General features: G+C 38.9%; 1 protein-coding gene and 1 long non-coding RNA gene across 2 annotated transcripts in view; one reads left to right on the top strand and one right to left on the bottom strand.

Annotated features, from left to right (window-relative positions):
• Positions 1 to 13,383, top strand: part of LOC148677762 (uncharacterized) — a 30,586-nt gene extending 17,203 nt beyond the window's left edge. Inside the window, exon 3 of the long non-coding RNA XR_015935407.1 lies at positions 10,701 to 13,383. This is a non-coding gene — a long non-coding RNA (uncharacterized LOC148677762). The remainder of the gene's footprint in view (positions 1 to 10,700) is intronic.
• Positions 2,504 to 16,392, bottom strand: part of synpo2a (synaptopodin 2a) — a 40,827-nt gene continuing 26,938 nt past the window's right edge. The window contains exons 2-4 of the mRNA XM_088625469.1: positions 14,465 to 14,616; positions 10,266 to 11,086; positions 2,504 to 6,915 (exon numbers count right to left, since the gene is read on the bottom strand). Of these exons, the coding sequence (XP_088481595.1) occupies positions 4,520 to 6,915; positions 10,266 to 11,086; positions 14,465 to 14,616 (3,369 nt within the window). The 3' untranslated portion in view covers positions 2,504 to 4,519. The remainder of the gene's footprint in view (positions 6,916 to 10,265; positions 11,087 to 14,464; positions 14,617 to 16,392) is intronic.

Raw genomic sequence — 16,392 nt, forward strand, 5'->3', positions numbered from 1 at the left:
AATGAATACTTTTCAAGGGATTGGATGTTTTTATACTGTTACCCATAACCTATTAATAGAAAATTATTTGACTCATCTTGTAGTGCTTTAAGAACAGGAAAGCTCCAGTTTAAAGACTATTACAGTATATGATGTTATACAACACACTATACAGCAGATAACCAGGAGGAATTAGCCATCAAATATTAAGGGCTAACATATTTTTGCTCAGCAGCCTATAATTGATCCAACCCTATGAGCCAATGCAGCACGCCAACATCAAAGCAATGCAGAATTTCATTTTTCAAAGCCTTTGACTTCATTACAAATTTACCCTCATTTCTATCTCTATTTTTGAAATTTACTCGATACATTGTTTTGCTCTTAAAGACACCAATCTCAATATAAATAAACATAAAAAATATAAGGATATTCAATAGAGATTATTTCTACATTGAAAAGATGAAGGAAAGAACAAAAATGCTTTTCAGCTATAGAACCTTCATACATTGTGCTTTGTTTTATTTCCACTTTTCAGTGTGGAATTAATATCTTTTTGCCGATTTGCAGCCTATATGCAGACACCGGCCCCCACTCGAACCCAAAAGAGACTGACCTCATTATCTTTTTCATTGAAACCTGGCCTTTCATGTGGATCAAACACTGTATGAGGCTGGTTAACAGTGAGCCACCACTGTCTCAAACTGTGTGCCACCACCAAAGTCCAAAATGTAAAAATTAAACCCACTTACTGCCACGTCTGTTCCAGTGCTTGCTGCTTATTTGGTTTAATATCTTCCCATCAGAGTTTATGTTTTAAAGTACTTTGGTTATGCAGAGTTTGTTTGCTCATAATGGTTAATGGAAAGATAAGACAACTGTCACAGTGGCATATTGAGAATCCAGAGCTTTAGGCATCTGTTACTTTTTGCCCTGTCAGGATGATAAAATTAGAGAAAAGGAAGCCTCCCTAGAAAGAAAGATCTAAATTAAATTTAACATTGAATTTCTAAGGTAAACCAAGTAAGAGCTCAGTAGAGAACTGGCACATATTCCCTTGGCAACTGCAAAAACATTAACAGTGTCCAATAATGTTCTTACATTAGCAGGATTATTTTCATCATCATCTCTTTAGGGATAATTTAAATCTTTTACTATGCACCATGCACAGATTTTTAGAAACAATGAGCAAGCTGTCATTTAAATGCTAAATATTTTGTGTATTATGCTAGTGTTATTTGAAATTACAATGCATGGCTGTTAAAGGTAAAATAGCAATGCCTGCAGTTGGTTATAGACACTTCTAATGGAACTGTCCATTGTCAGAATGTCATTTAATCCTGGTAAGGATTGTGGGATCTTGGAGTCAATCCCAGAAGCACTATGGCACAAGACAGGACGACACCCTAGATGGCACAATGTGAAGAATCAAATTAACCTAGCTGCATGTTTTTACAAGGTGGGAGAAAATAAGAGCATCCAGAGGAAGTCCATGAGAACACAAATGAAACATGCCAACTCCATACAGAAAAGTGCATCAATTTGGAATTGAACTCAGGACCCAAAACCTGTGAGACAGCAGCTCTCACTGCCATGCCACTGTTTGCCTGCTTCTGAAATGCTGCATAATAATTGTAATTAAGCAGAAGAAGCCTGGGTATTGAAACCTTATCACGCTATAGTGCATCAACTGTAGATCTGTATTAAAAAGCTATGACTCACCTGCTAAACACATATCACTAAACCAGAATGTAATGGTGGATTTCAAGTAAGCACAAGGGAACATACTGTACATAAAAAGCTTCTATCAATACTATGTTTGTAATTCACAACTAGCAGGCAAGTCACATATGTATTCAATCTGTTTCTAAGTTATAATTAATGGTAGTAGTAGCATAAACAGAGATATCAACACAATGATATATGCTTAGAATACCTTGAGAAACAGAGTAAACTGCTGGGATAATTGCAATTAAACAGTGGGCCTCAAACAAGCTCTGGCGGGCTGTAAGCTCTGTTTGCCCTTGTCAATATATTTTCCTTCATGACATAAAGCATGTTTTTTGTAATACAAAACTACAAAGAACAAAGTTCAGGGAATGAATAGAAAAGTAAACATCTTCCATTTCTTGTATTGAAGACTGTCTGAGGAATACAATGATGAAAAGATAGAAAAGCTCGCCCCATTGAAAAGCTTTGCATCTCTGTTCTATTAACCTGACAACAAGAAGCAAATCAAAAGGAAAGAAATTACTTCCCAGTAACTAAATTGTCTATTCCTTGTAATTTTTCATTGGTGTCGGTAAACAGTAAAAATCAAGAGTAAAAAAAAGTAACTGATTCTCCCACTATTTCTATCATAGTTACTGGAAAGTAATACAGCAATGTGAACCATAGTAAATAAATGAAAAAAGAAAAGAGAGTGTTGACCTCAGTAAAATAATCTAAAAATACACAAAAGTATTGAGGAAAGAATAGTGACATTTGCAATCATGCAAAAGCAAACTGAATAAAACCCAACAAAAATGGATAAAGGTGATTTTTAATAGTACAGTGAAGAAGCTTACAGAAAGTGCACCATGGAAGAAAACACATACAAGAAAATCAAGAGGAAAAAGACAACAGTTCTGTCCAAATTGCTGCTTTTTCTTTGCTTTGGTTTAGAACCACTTGTATTTTTTGTGCTGTTTTTTTTTTGTTGGATAGATAATGTTTCACTATGACTTTTATACCTCTGTTGCCTTTGTCACCTTGGTTGTTGAGATTGAGTGAAAATAATGCAAGGTGAAATCACCAAAAAAAAAAATAAAAGTACTGAAGAAGCTCATACAAGGAAGAATAAAAGATTTTCTTTTCTTGGTATCCTTACACTAAAATGTGAGGGCCATAGCTGGGAAGCCCTGGGTCACTAGGACAACCAGAGAAACACAACCCCCCTCCCTCTCCTCCACCAAGACCAATTAAACAGATAAGCAAAATGAATGCACATTACAGGTTAAATTTAGGGGTGTCCTACTACACGTCAGGCTAGCAAAAGGTCCAAGTAACACCACATTTCTCAAGTAGGGTGTAATGAATTGAAAGAAAATTGCACAAAATCATAATGCGATCTGGATGAGACCAATCCAAAGATATTCCACCTCCACTAGTTATGGCCCTAACAATTAATTATATAAGACATTTTTATTTTGTTTCACATTCTTATGCAGTAAGTAAATGTGTTTTAGCAAAATAAAATTGCTAACGTCATCTGTAATCTTACATTCTATATCTGCCACCCAAAGTCTACTATCTAATCTGTTTCTCTCAATTTTTTTCCTACTTACATAAACAAACACATCGAAACAAAACAAAACAAAACAAACAAACAAACAAACAAACAAACAAACAAACAAACAAAAACCAAATGGACAAATTTTCCTTTGTAACACGGAGAAAAAAGCCCTCAAGCACTACAGCATTTTCCTTAATAACATTTTCTCTTCTATGCATCATTTACTTTCGCAGTGTCCCTCTCTCACCTACATCTTTCTTCAACATTCAAAAAACACATTCTCTCTGTTTAATTAACAGAGGGTATTTTAGCTTGTGAATCAATACTGATTCCCATTTTTATGTCAATTCAGCAACGATACATGTTGCATATATTTATAAGTTGAATTAATTGAATGCATACAAAAGTGCCCCTTCATGCACGCATGTAAGGGTATACTTATGAATCACTGTAAACATTAGATGTTTCAGTCTTTGATTGACCACTTATGAGAACAACTGAAAAGGTACTATCAACTGCTGTATTTCACAAACAAACTCTACTGAATCAGCTCTTTAATTTTAAGGCTTGGCTGCTGATACTACAAGGTTTTACAAAATTATCTTGTTAGTGCAATAGCCTACCATAAAAAGTATGGGTAAAAAGAAAAAAAATGACTTTCTGAAGATAGAGCAAAAGAAGTCAAAAAGCAACATTCACTTTGCTTGAAAAACCAAACCCCATTTTGACTTACCACTTACAGGAAATTCAGGTGATTTGAAAAACGTCTTAAGCTATATTTGGAACATATATATGTATAAGAATTTGACTTGGCAAGTCTCATAACCCCCTCCATAAAAGGGGTTGCTTGAGGTGGTGTTCTAAAGAAGTTTCTTTTTGCACAGAAACATTGGATCATAGAAAATACCGCACATCAATAAACACAGGCAGGTATCTTGATTAGCTGGTACCCCTTAGGGTATCATATTATGAAATTAGTTTTTTTTGTTAACACCATCTTTGTCATTTTGAATTGTAATATTGAATAGTGAATGACAAGACAGTTGCACAAAACTGAAGGTTCCAGATTATTCATATGAAAATATGAAATACTTTTCTCAGTAGTAAACGGCAATGGTCAGCTAGATAAAAATAAAAACAATAAATAAAAATAAAAATCTACACTGCTAGGGACATAATGTATATGTCACCAATTGCCTTTCTGTTATCAATCCATATCGTGTTACTTCAAGCAAAGTGTAGGTTGCTTTTCAGCAAACAATATTTCTATTCCACCGTAGCTGGCTTCCACACCTTGGCTGCTACTCCGGATTTTTTGGCTGAGAACTTAGGTCGTGGCGCTATAAACAAAGAACTGCCAGTGGTGGGCCCTACGTAGGTATTAGCAGCTGGGCTGAAGGAACCATCATGTGTGACAGGTGAAGAAACAGGCAACCCATGGGAGGATTCTCTGGCCATATAGGGCTGATGATGGGAGACAGAATACGTAGCATTCACCTGTCCAGCTGGCTTCATCGGGGCTACCGCATCATATTCAGGGGGTTGCTTTGGTGGGGCAGAGAAGGCTTTAGGTGGAGGGCCTTTTGGGTCAGAGACTGGGCCGTAGGTGAAGAGGGCAGAGTTTAGCTGGTAAGGTTGATGCTTCATGACATCAAGAGCATGAAGGACTTTGGTGGTGGTTTTCCCTTTGGTCTTGGTCTTTCCTGTGGGCCCTGTCTGACTCTGAGGCTGACTTTTAATGGCCCCCGGGGGATAGGAGGGTGATTGGATGGGGTTGTACGCCAGAGGAGGAGGTGCTCGGATGTTTGATGAATATTTCCAAGAGCTAGGCAAAGAGGGAGTTGGTGATATGGATCTGGGTTTACTGGCCTGGACGGTGGAGGAGTCCACTACAAACTTCTCCATCCGAGACTGCCTCTTGGCAAAAAGCTCAGCACCTCTTCCTCTCAAAGCTGGCATCTCAAAAGCTGGCCCCATGCCCCCAGCTGAAGCCACATTGCCAATCGGAGTGGAAGGTGGTGTTTTTGATGTATGTGTGTAGGCTGAGGCCACTGAGCGGGGTGCCGGCAGAGACACAAAAGCATTGGCCACAGGTTGTGGCTGACTCCACATATTAACTGGCTGTTGAGATGGGGAATGAGTTTGAGCTGGGGTCCAGGTACTTACTGGCAACTGCTGTTGCTGAGGTGGACTCCATACGTTAGCAGGTTTCTGCTGGGCCGTGGCTTGATTCTGAGGCTGACTCCAGGTACTAACAGGTTGCTGGTTTCGTGCCTGAGTTTGGGGAGGGGTCCATGTTCTTTCTGATGGCGGATGTTGTTGTGGAGGGGCTTGAGCAGGATTCAGAGCAGGAGTGGGGGCTTCATTTAGTGGTGGTTGGGAAGGAGGAGTCTGGTTGGCAGTTGCAGGTGCAGGAGACCAAGGAGGGGAGGCTGGATTGATGGTGGGTTTTGGAGCAACAGGAGGAGGAGTCTTCTGCTTGACAGCAGGGGACTGCAAGAAATTGCATGCCTCGGCACCTAGACTGAGATAGTCTTCTTCAGGGCCTGACTCAAATCCTGTCAGGGGATGGCGCTTGTCCCCTTTGTTGAGGAGATTGAGAAGTGCTGGGTTGGGTGACACTTTTGGGGGCTCTTTAAAGGTAAACATAGGTTTAGCTGTGTTTTTCTTCCTGGTCTCTTGAAGGATCCCAGTTTTGATAGCGGGAACAGATATCCTTTCATCTCGAGACGCTATTTGCTCTCCAAAACCTGTCGGTGACCAAACCTGGGGTTGAGCATTCACGGGAACTGGGGGAAGAACCACCCTGTATTTGTTGTCTGAGTAACTTGGTTGGTCTGACACTGGACTGGCTACACTTTTACTAGGCAAAAAGGGTGCTGCCATTCTATTCTGAACCCCTGTGAAGGGTCTGGCTGTTCTGTTGGTAACACTAGATTTCTGCATATCATTGGTTTGGTGATGTACCACTCCATTCACGCTCTGAGAAAGGCTATATTGCTGCTGATGATGTTGTTGCTGTTGTTTTTGAACATTAACATCAATGTATCCCTGGCTCACATGGGTCTGGTTCTCTGCTTTGGATTGTGTGTAGAAGTTTTCTTGGTGAGAGGTGTGCTGTGTAACCTGAGCACTCTCTGTTGTGGCTGGTTCATGAGGATCTTCCACTGGTATCCCCTTCCTCCTCATTTCTTCCTGTTCAGCCGTGATCTGATCCACCCTCTGCCTGCGCTTGGCAAACATCAGTGCCCCTTTGCCTTTGGTCTCAGGCAAACGCTCCATCTCTTCCTGGTTGTCGAGCTTCTTCTCAATCTCTAGTAATCCGGTGTCCCAGTCGAATGTCACTATGCGAGTGCGGCCCCGAGCATCCGTAAAAAAGTCCTCGTCAATCTCCGACTCACTAGTGGCCAGAAGGGTAACCTCAATTGCGTCGTCCTCGTCACCTTCTTCTTCTTCTTCGTCTGCCTCCTCCTCTGGCTCCTGCTCTCCTGTCCCGTAGCTGACTAGTGTAAACTTCTTGGCCCTCTGCCGGTGCTTCTTGAACATCAACACCCCCTTGTTGTTGGGATTAGGTGCTGCAGTCAGCAGCAGAGCAATGCGCTTACATTTAGACTTGGCCTCTTTCACCTGCTTCTCAGACAGGCTCTCACTGCGCCTTAGCCCTGGTGGTTGAGAAGGAGAAAGAGAGGAACCAGTCAATATAAATCCAAAACAAAACAGCTTTTTTTAATTCAACCATCATCCATTTTTAATGCCTTGATATTCAAATCATATTTTGAAAAACAATTTGTTGGCTCCTTTCACATGGGCATATGTGAACAGTTTATTCCTTTCACTGCTTCCATTCAACCCCTACCAATAACCACTTTGTTAGGATCTTAGACAGGAATTTCCTGGAAAGCCCCAGTTGGTAGGTTTTGTAGCTCATTGTTAAATCACCAAATTTTAAATACAGACTGTAGAACAATCCTATTACCAAAACAGGTTATTTGTTAAGTAAATGTCTAATTAATTTTGACATTATTACGGCTAAACTCTTAGTTCTTTCCAGGCATTAAGAACCAGAGTCCATTTCCTTGAACAGATTACTTATTTGATTTATCAATAGTTTACAGGTTGTGTCAATCTTTAAAAACAAATGATATCCAGTACTAATCACGGAGAGTCTAGTTTTTTTTTAGACTTTGGTTAATAAATAAGATAAAAAATCAGGTCCTGTAACCAATTAGGGATACAAAAAATGCAGTCGGAGCAATGTCAACATAAATTATGACAGAGAGAGAAAAATATTCAAGATGCTTTAAGATGTATATTTTAAATGTATTTGAATATACACATTGAATTATGGGTATGAATATTGATTGATTTTTTCCTCCAATCACAATCCTAAAACAGATGGCACTGTCACATTCTGCCTTTTGCACATTTATGCACACCCTTGCTAACTTTGACTCATGTGCTCAAATAAGCGGAATGAGAATTCATTAAACAGTTCTGTCTGCTGTACTGCTGTGATTGGATAATGAACTAATTAATATACATACTCATAATTCTTTGTTGCTCTTCCCTAACCTTGAAGGGTTTTCATTTTTAGAATATATATATATATAAATGGATAACAAACATTCTTAAATTGAAAAGTTTTCAGTTACAGTACATTTAGACACGTAACACATATTATTATCAGATATAGAGTCTAATATCTGCTGGACTATAAGTTCTTTCTGATTGACGCTTTTGGCACAGAAGTATTAATCACTGTTATTAAGTGACATACACTGAAACATATATTAATATTGCCAAAGATGATACAGATTTTGGAAAATAATATACAATACATAATACAAGTCGGTTTACTGGACTTCTCTTTAACGTTCTTCGGATTCAACAGATAAACTGCTCAAATTTTGTCTGTGAAATCAAAGTCTGTAAAGCACCAGACTTTCCCCACAATAACAGGGGAATCCACGAATAATAAATCAAGGTATATTAAATAAATACAACACAGGTTTAAAATTCAGGAAATAGCAATGGTGCCCTGCAGTGGTAAGTCAATTGCTTAGGATGGGTGGTTGTTTCATATACTTTATCACATTTTATACAGTATATTTATGACACATTAAATATTTATTACCACAATGTATATTTATGTTAAAAAGGGCACAGGAACAACACCTTTTCCCTCATTAGTCTATCAAACTAAAGGTTTCCTGTAATAAAAATAATACACTGTAGCTTTATACAGGTAAATATTCACATAACTGGACCTGTATACTGTATAATTGTTTGTTATGTTATTTGTCATAAACTTTATTTACCTTCTTATAACAATATTATTTCAAATTATTTTTGGTTTAAACATAAAAATACATTTTGTACATGGACATTTTTACACTAAAAAGTTTAATATGGAGTAAAAGAAACAGAAACAGAGCTAGAGTATATTTTTAGAAATGCTATTTTAGATTTTTCAATTGCATGCTGAGATTCAAGCAAGCTACAATACTGTAACCATATAGCAGTGTAATGTGCCCATGCTTTTGCGCGAGTACTAATTTTACTGTATGACGAAATAAAGATGGCTGAAAAACCCCCATTGGTGTGGGCCAGCTTTTGCAAAGTTACATCTCATCTCCTTTAATTACACCCATATACTGAAATTAGTTTCATCTTCTATATGCAATGTAGAGGGCACCTAGCCATTAACAGCCTTCTAAATCTTTTACTAAAGCTGTAAAATCTGATGCTTTCTCTTTGTAAAAAGTAGGACAGGGATATTTAAAGCTAAACCAATTTAAAATGACTTCCTATTGTATTAGCTTTAATCACTGAATCATTGGATTATAGGTCCCCTAAATTAATGACCCTACTAATTTGTTGCTTTATAAATATTTATATTTATTGATTTTAATAACTTATGTTTTTAACTAAAACCACTCAAAGTACAGTGATATGTCGGTTGGTAGCCACGTGAAAGCTTTAATTATTGTTTATCTAGTATATCCTCCTCATTTGTTTAATTTCTAATAAGTGACTTATTTAATAGTAACTTTGCCTATACAGTTTATGTTGACAATTGCATAATTATACCCATGAGGTACACATAAATTAGCGCAAATGGTGTAGGCATAAGATTTTAAAAATAGCCTTGGAATTCAGAATGTGTTAGTTCAGGAGATCCTGGGATCCTGAATAAGTCCTGCAGCTGCACAATTTATTTAGACTCCCTGCAGTACCAAATACTTTGTCACAGCATCTTGGTTATTAAACTGAAAGTACAATAAACAAAAACCTGTAACTTGTTTATAAATAACAATAATACAGCCTTCTGACAGTTTTCAAACTAACCTCAGAATCTAGAAGGCAGCAGTACTGGGCAGTTCACTTTTCACCCCAGTTAAGACTTGCAGTTTTAAAGGATCAGATAACTGGCCAGGACTGCATATGCTGGTGTCTGTCAAACTCACTTCTGCAGGCATCATCAGCCTTTGGAGCAGCTCTGATTTTATTCTTATCTACTACAACTCCAAGTAGCACAGAAGTCACCCTGCACACCCACTTCAAATAAATCCAACAGACAAGGAAACCCAGTTGAAAAAATAAACCAGTGTTACACACTCTTTAAACCTGTATCTTTTCATTGATGGTACATGCCAGCAATATTTCAGAGTTGCAAAACGTGCCGATATGTTAATCCAGACATTCAAATAGTACTGTAACCAAACTGATTTACAAATCATATTTCTTCTCATATGCTTTCTTTCTCAATTGCTCCACTCTGCTCCCCCAAATAAAATCAGCATTCCACTTTGTTTGGGAAGCTGCCACCCACTGCACAGAAGCATGCATTCTCAAGAAAAAGAAAATAAAACTCAAGCACATATCATCCATGCTAAATTAATTGGCATTAGCATGCCCAACCCCTAACACAATAACAGGCAGAAACAGAAATCCGTGCTGCTGTTCTGGATACCAGGTGAAGTGAAATGAATGGGATCCAAAATGTACTTACTAGAGTGCCTCGGCCGGTGCTTGTTGGGTCTGCTGTGATCCCACTCTGATTCTGAGTCCCACTCCTCTGCCTGCTCTGCACCCTCTGATGAAATTCCAAAGGAGACAGAAGCAGGAGGTGCTTCAATGTGCCCTCCTTCCTCTTGAGAATCAACACACCCACTTAGGCTGGACTCAGTCCTGCAGACCACTATCTCCCCCCACCGCTTTCCTTCCCTGGGGTGCTCGAGGGTCACCTCCACCTGGCCGAGGGAGGATGAAGAGCTCACCAGTTCTCTCCCTTGCCCTTGGTCTGTGATATCCCCCCTGTTCCGAGGGAGGCAAAAGGACTGGACCGCTGTGGTGTGGAGCAACTCAGTCTTGGAACCGCCCGAACTGACGTCTAAGCTGCGGTCCTTCTGCAGGCCCCCTAAAGTGCTGCGTTTCTCCCCCCAAGGGTTGCTGCCTGGCGTTACGGAGGGGTCTCCTTGGTTGTGATCTGAAAAGGACAACTGCAGCTCCACCACTGTTCCAGGTGTTACCACCCCCTGCTTTGCTCCCCTGCAAGATGTCTCCAGGCTGCTACGTTCTCTGAGGTGGTCTTTCTCCCTGTTTGGAGATTTGGCCTGGGCCTGCCTGGTTGCACAGGAGAGGTCCGTGTCACTCTCCGTTTCACCGTAGTAGGCTTCATCCTGGGACTCAGAGATGTAAAGCTCTCTTGGAGGTGGAGCCCCACGGGACGGCCAGATCTGGAGAGTGGTGCTCGCCAGGCCCTCGTTGGGTATGCTTTCATCAAAATACATCTTCTCCGAACTGGGATCCGAGAGCTCGTGTACACCGCACCTGCATCAGAAAAGGCCAAATCTTATGTCACCATTTTGCTGTGTGGGAATTGAGTTGCCTGTGTAGTTTTCAGGTTTCTGTGGGATCAGCTGGGATTTGGGGATATCCATAACAGCTTTTCCTAATTTTAATTTATAGAAACAGTGAAAATACAGGGAGGCAGTGAACAATAAGACAGGGTCTAATTACAGGGACACACCAGGCAGTATGTAAACTTGTGTACTTTCCAAACCTTAATCAAAGAAGATCTGTGACAGAGATCCTATTTCAAAACCACTCAATGAAGTGTAACAGAATTTGATCCTAATGGTTTTTCTTTACCACAGTACACATCTCTGTAAAAGGAGTGAAAATAAAACACGGTAAAGAAACTTAAATTATTTCAACATAAATAGTATATACAGTATAGTATATGACAAAAATCATTACTTAATTTTAACAGATGATTCTCGGATATCTAAAGAAGAATGAACAAAAAAATTGGCAGAGGCATGGGATATATTTCAGAAACTACACAAAGTCCATAAAACAAACAGATGTTGCCTTTAAAAATGTAAACCTGTCATTTGAGCAGATGTGAAGAGACAACAGAAATGGCAATGTTTATATTCACAGGCCTTATTTGTTTGGAGAAGACCTCACCTCCCTTCAGTTCTTCTGGAGAGAAAAAGTGAATCAACACAGACCCCTCCGTGAAAGCATTTTCTTCACTCTCCAGCTTTCTGAATTTCCAGATTTCCTTCTTTGCACTTTGTAGTATAGATTGTGCTCTACTGACGAGTAGCACTTGCAATGTTGTGTTTGAAAACTACTCCAATTGTATACACATAATATACAGTACAAACGTACTAGTATATGCTGTATGCTAATCATTTCTGGTTATGCCTTACAAGCTCACTCCTGCTTTTTTTCAGAAAAAAGATTAATTAATTGAATTAGTAAAACAATTCTGCAGGTTTTCTGTTTTCCTTTCTTAGAAGACAGATTTTGTTTTTCTTTTTCTTTTTCCTTAAAACCTAGGGTTGTAAAAAGCCAGGATTCTCATGTCTAAGTGACAGACTGAGTGACAAAAGTTTGGTAATGCACCATCATGAAGTTAATGACTCCATCTAACAGCTTGCTTTGGGCTCCTATATTTCCAACATAAGCTCAAAATTGGTTTCGCCAAAGTTTCCTTCTCAATGAAATAAATACATTTAATACAATGATCATGGATTTCTTTAATACTTTCCCATATAGGAAACTAAATAAGGTGTAGTAACACAAACCCTTCTTCTTCCTATGCACACCAAACATGGCACCCTCCCCACTACCTTCCAAAATGCATTTCTATTTTGAACAATTAAAAACAATTAAACCACAACCGAAAGACCTGAAGAGACACAGAGTAGCAGTGGTTAACAATGCTGCCTTGCAGCGCTGGGGCCCAGGGTTTATTCCAGATCTGGGGTGCTATTTGTGTGTTCTCCCTGTGTTTGTGTGGGTTTGCTCCAGGTACTCTGGTTCCCTCCCACAGTCCAAAGGCATACTTGTAGGTTAATTGGCTTCTGGGAAAATTAGCCCAGGTGTGAGTGAGTGTGTGTGTGTGTGTCTGCATGTGTCCTGAGATGGACTGGCATTTGGTCCAGGGTGTACCCCACCTTGCGCCAATTGCTTGTCAGGACAGGCTCTAGCTTCCCCACGCCCCTGCTTTGAAAATTGGATAGATGGATGAAAGACCTGAAGGAGATCCATCCAATTTACAACTCGTGTTTGATTTGCAGCATTGCAGTTGCATTTTGAAATGTGCTCAAATCTCCGACAGCTGTTTTGCTGCAAAAGGGGGCAGGCAAAGGTCAGATAAACTGCAAATTAGCAGTCTGTCTGCCCATTAGTAATATTCCACTCCAGCTACTGAGCACAACACTAAGTCATAAACCTTGCCATCTAAATGCAAATGGAACACATGTTTATAGGCCATTAATTGCTAGTTGAATAACAGAGGATGTAGAGCATTCAACCCAAATCTTTTATAAGTCCTCAGTGTCACTTCTTGAGATTTGCACAAAATAGATTGATTTATTCACAAAACATATTTTGCTTATTTGAATATATACAGTTCTGTATATATCTGGTTGTGATAAAGAAGTGTCTTGAAGCAAACTGTACATTCGGTAGTAACTAATTATGTCAACAATTCCAAAAGGTAAACTTAACCAATTTGATTTGAGAATGAATAAAATGTATATTTTTAGTATGCGGGAGGTATATGATTATGTTAAAGAAGTAAAAGAATACAAAAACATGAAAAGGAAAAATACACCGGAAACACCTTTTCTTTTTAGATATTTATAAGATCGAAACATAAATTAATAAGATACATTTATCTTATATATATTTTAAGTGCAACACCAGCTTTGGTGAAATATGGCAGCTGTTACATGTCAGTAGCCACGTTACATAGTGCATCAGGACAGCAAGTGAGAATTTGAAGAGTGGAGAATTCTGCCAGGACACCAAGGTTAACACCCCTACTCTTACAACCTGTGCCAAGGAAATTGCCATGACCAAGTAAGGCAGGACATCGCCTCCTATACAGTAGTACAGTGTTCACTAGTCACCATACTATGGCGTCAGTTTTGGAAATTCCGGATTTGGAGGAGGAGTCCCAGCTAGTTTCCCTTGGTCATCTCCCATTGTGAATAGATTATCCCTGCTTACCTTCTGATCCTTCTGATCCTTACCTTCTGACAAGATCAGGCTAAAATGTGATAACAATGCTGTCAGTGTTAAAACCAAACTATGTGGAAAACAGTGCTGTGTACTGTATATGTGAATGGAAAGCAGATGTCCTTAACACACTTCCCGGTGAGGTGCCTCAACTTGCCCTTCACTCTTGTTTTACCAATTTGATTATTATATGTTATGTTAATGATGGGGGTCATTGCAGGTATCCCCCCCATGTTGAATAAAAATAAAAACAAAATTCAAGCAGTCCCACACATTTGATAACAGACACAGAGGGGAGATATTACATAGAGAGGGAGCTTATGAGCTTATGCAGCACAATCAGTGCACAACCACTACTAATCAATCTAGTAGAAATCATCAAGAAGAGGCACTGGAACAGCCAGAATCTCTACTATCTGTGGCTCTATCGGCAAGCCACAGCAATTGAACCCAGGGCCCCAGTGCTGCAAAAAAACAGTAATGCTAGCCACTGTGCCACCTGCTTAGGTATCTCTTTGAAGTATATTACAGTACAGTATGTAAATGTAAGCGATGTACTTTCTTCATCCAAAGGACGCACCATGATTCTCTACTCAAGTCAACTGAGCAGATTACCTCCTTTAATATGGAGACCCTGACCGTGGAAAGATATTAAAGCACATTCTTTACCTTTTGACAAGCATTTGTAGGGTGTCAGCAGAGCCATCTATAAGTGCCATGGCTTCAGAGAGAGCCCAATCTGCACAGGGCTCTCCATTTAAAGACACCACTTCATCTCCTTTACAGAGTCCAGCGCTGGCAGCTTTGCTCCCTTCATCAACCTGGAAGAACATGGCAATGTCAAGGCAAAAATGTATGCTGCAGAATCAGTCCAGCATTAGTTCAAAATCCAATCCTTGAAAGAACATGCTTCAGTTTGGATTATTAATAGCACTCCCGCTAAGAATCGAGCACCTAGCTTTAATTATTGCATCTGGCCCATACAACCTTTATATGGAATGGTATGCACACACTGTTTGGATTTTCATAATAAACAGAGTTAATGTCCAAGGAGACAAGTAAAACAGTAGATCAGATGTTTTCCATTTAACAATTTAAATGTCAGGGCTTTCTTTTTCAATTCACATTTGCTTTGCCAAATAAGTTTTTGTTTTCAGCTTTCTATATAAGTAGTGTAAATTCTGCATTACTGTATACTAATTATGTAACATTTAATGAAGCATACCAGTTCTATTATAAGGTATATCTACTAAAAATATTTACATCGTATGCTAGATGATGAATGGATTCTTTGCACATTTTTCTTTTTTTAGAGGACTAACAAAGCTCACTAATAACATTGCTTGTCGGCTTGTCTTGGAACAGAACGTGCCACCTCTGTAATTATTTATTACTACAGAGATAGGTGAGGCTGAAAAAAGAACCGTTCACCTTTCATACATTTAGATTGTGTAATTAGAAGGTAAAGTACAATGTTGAGCTGCACTATCTTGGATTTCATATAAAGAAGTATCAAACAACACATAAAGCATACGATGCTTTAATCAGACTGAAAAGGGGTATGTCCAACCGTTATTACAAATACAGTACATTTATAGTAATGGTTATCATCTCTGATAGCTTTCTTTTCAGCTGAATCGTTAATCCATGCCTTTAACTAATCTAATTACTTGTTTAGACTAATATTTACTTGTTTCTATAATCCTTCCTTGGTTTCAAAAACACTCTACGTACCCTGTTCCAGCAGTGTCAGCATACAAAATGTCACGCAATCTCTCTTCCATTTGTTAATTAAGAGCTCATGCTCTTATTTCTATCTAAACAGTTCTTTCCATATAAGGTGAACAGACAAATGAACATTGAGATAATGTATTAAACATTTGCACTTTTTTTTTTGTTTCCTTCTGTAGTGGTCCAATTGGTTATCTTTTGGCTAACACACCTGAATGAGTGTAGTTGTAAAACCAGTAATAATCAAAGCTTGTGATTAATAATTTGGCTGGAACAAAATTCGGGCTTTGGGTTGAAAACCACTGATGTATAGGACTTAAAGATTTAAATAAACTAACTCAAAGATTTAAGTAAATTATTTTATTCACTTTTTATCAGTATGTATTCAGATGGAGATTAAAGACACCTGCTTCAAATATGTTGAGAACTGAAAGAAGGCAGTTTATCAAACTATGATATGAGTTTCATATTTCAGCTCAAGCTCTGAGGAAGAATTTGAGGGGTTTGCCAGCATGCACCAGCAGATCCAACCTTATCTGGCTGCAAGCTCCACAGAGGCTGACAGTAGAGCTTTGAGCTGAGAAACGTCTGTTAAAATAATGACAGTCCACCCAGTTAGTGTTGTGCCAATTAGACATCACTGTTACTGATTTTCTAGTCATCATTGGCTGGTAACATGATACAGGCTCAAACCCCTGATGTCTTGGCCACAGAGCTCAATCTTAACTCAAGGTAAGAGTCTTTTATGGTTGAACCACTCAGATAATCCCCTGCAAAAAAAATACATTTTAAAGAAAAAAACCTTTTAGCTTTTTGAGTCAATCCAATAGATTTTGAAATACACACAGGAGGAGACAGAAAATTGG

This window comes from Lepisosteus platostomus, chromosome 1, assembly GCF_059453375.1.
Source record: "Lepisosteus platostomus isolate fLepPlt1 chromosome 1, fLepPlt1.hap1, whole genome shotgun sequence".
NCBI lineage: Eukaryota > Metazoa > Chordata > Actinopteri > Semionotiformes > Lepisosteidae > Lepisosteus > Lepisosteus platostomus.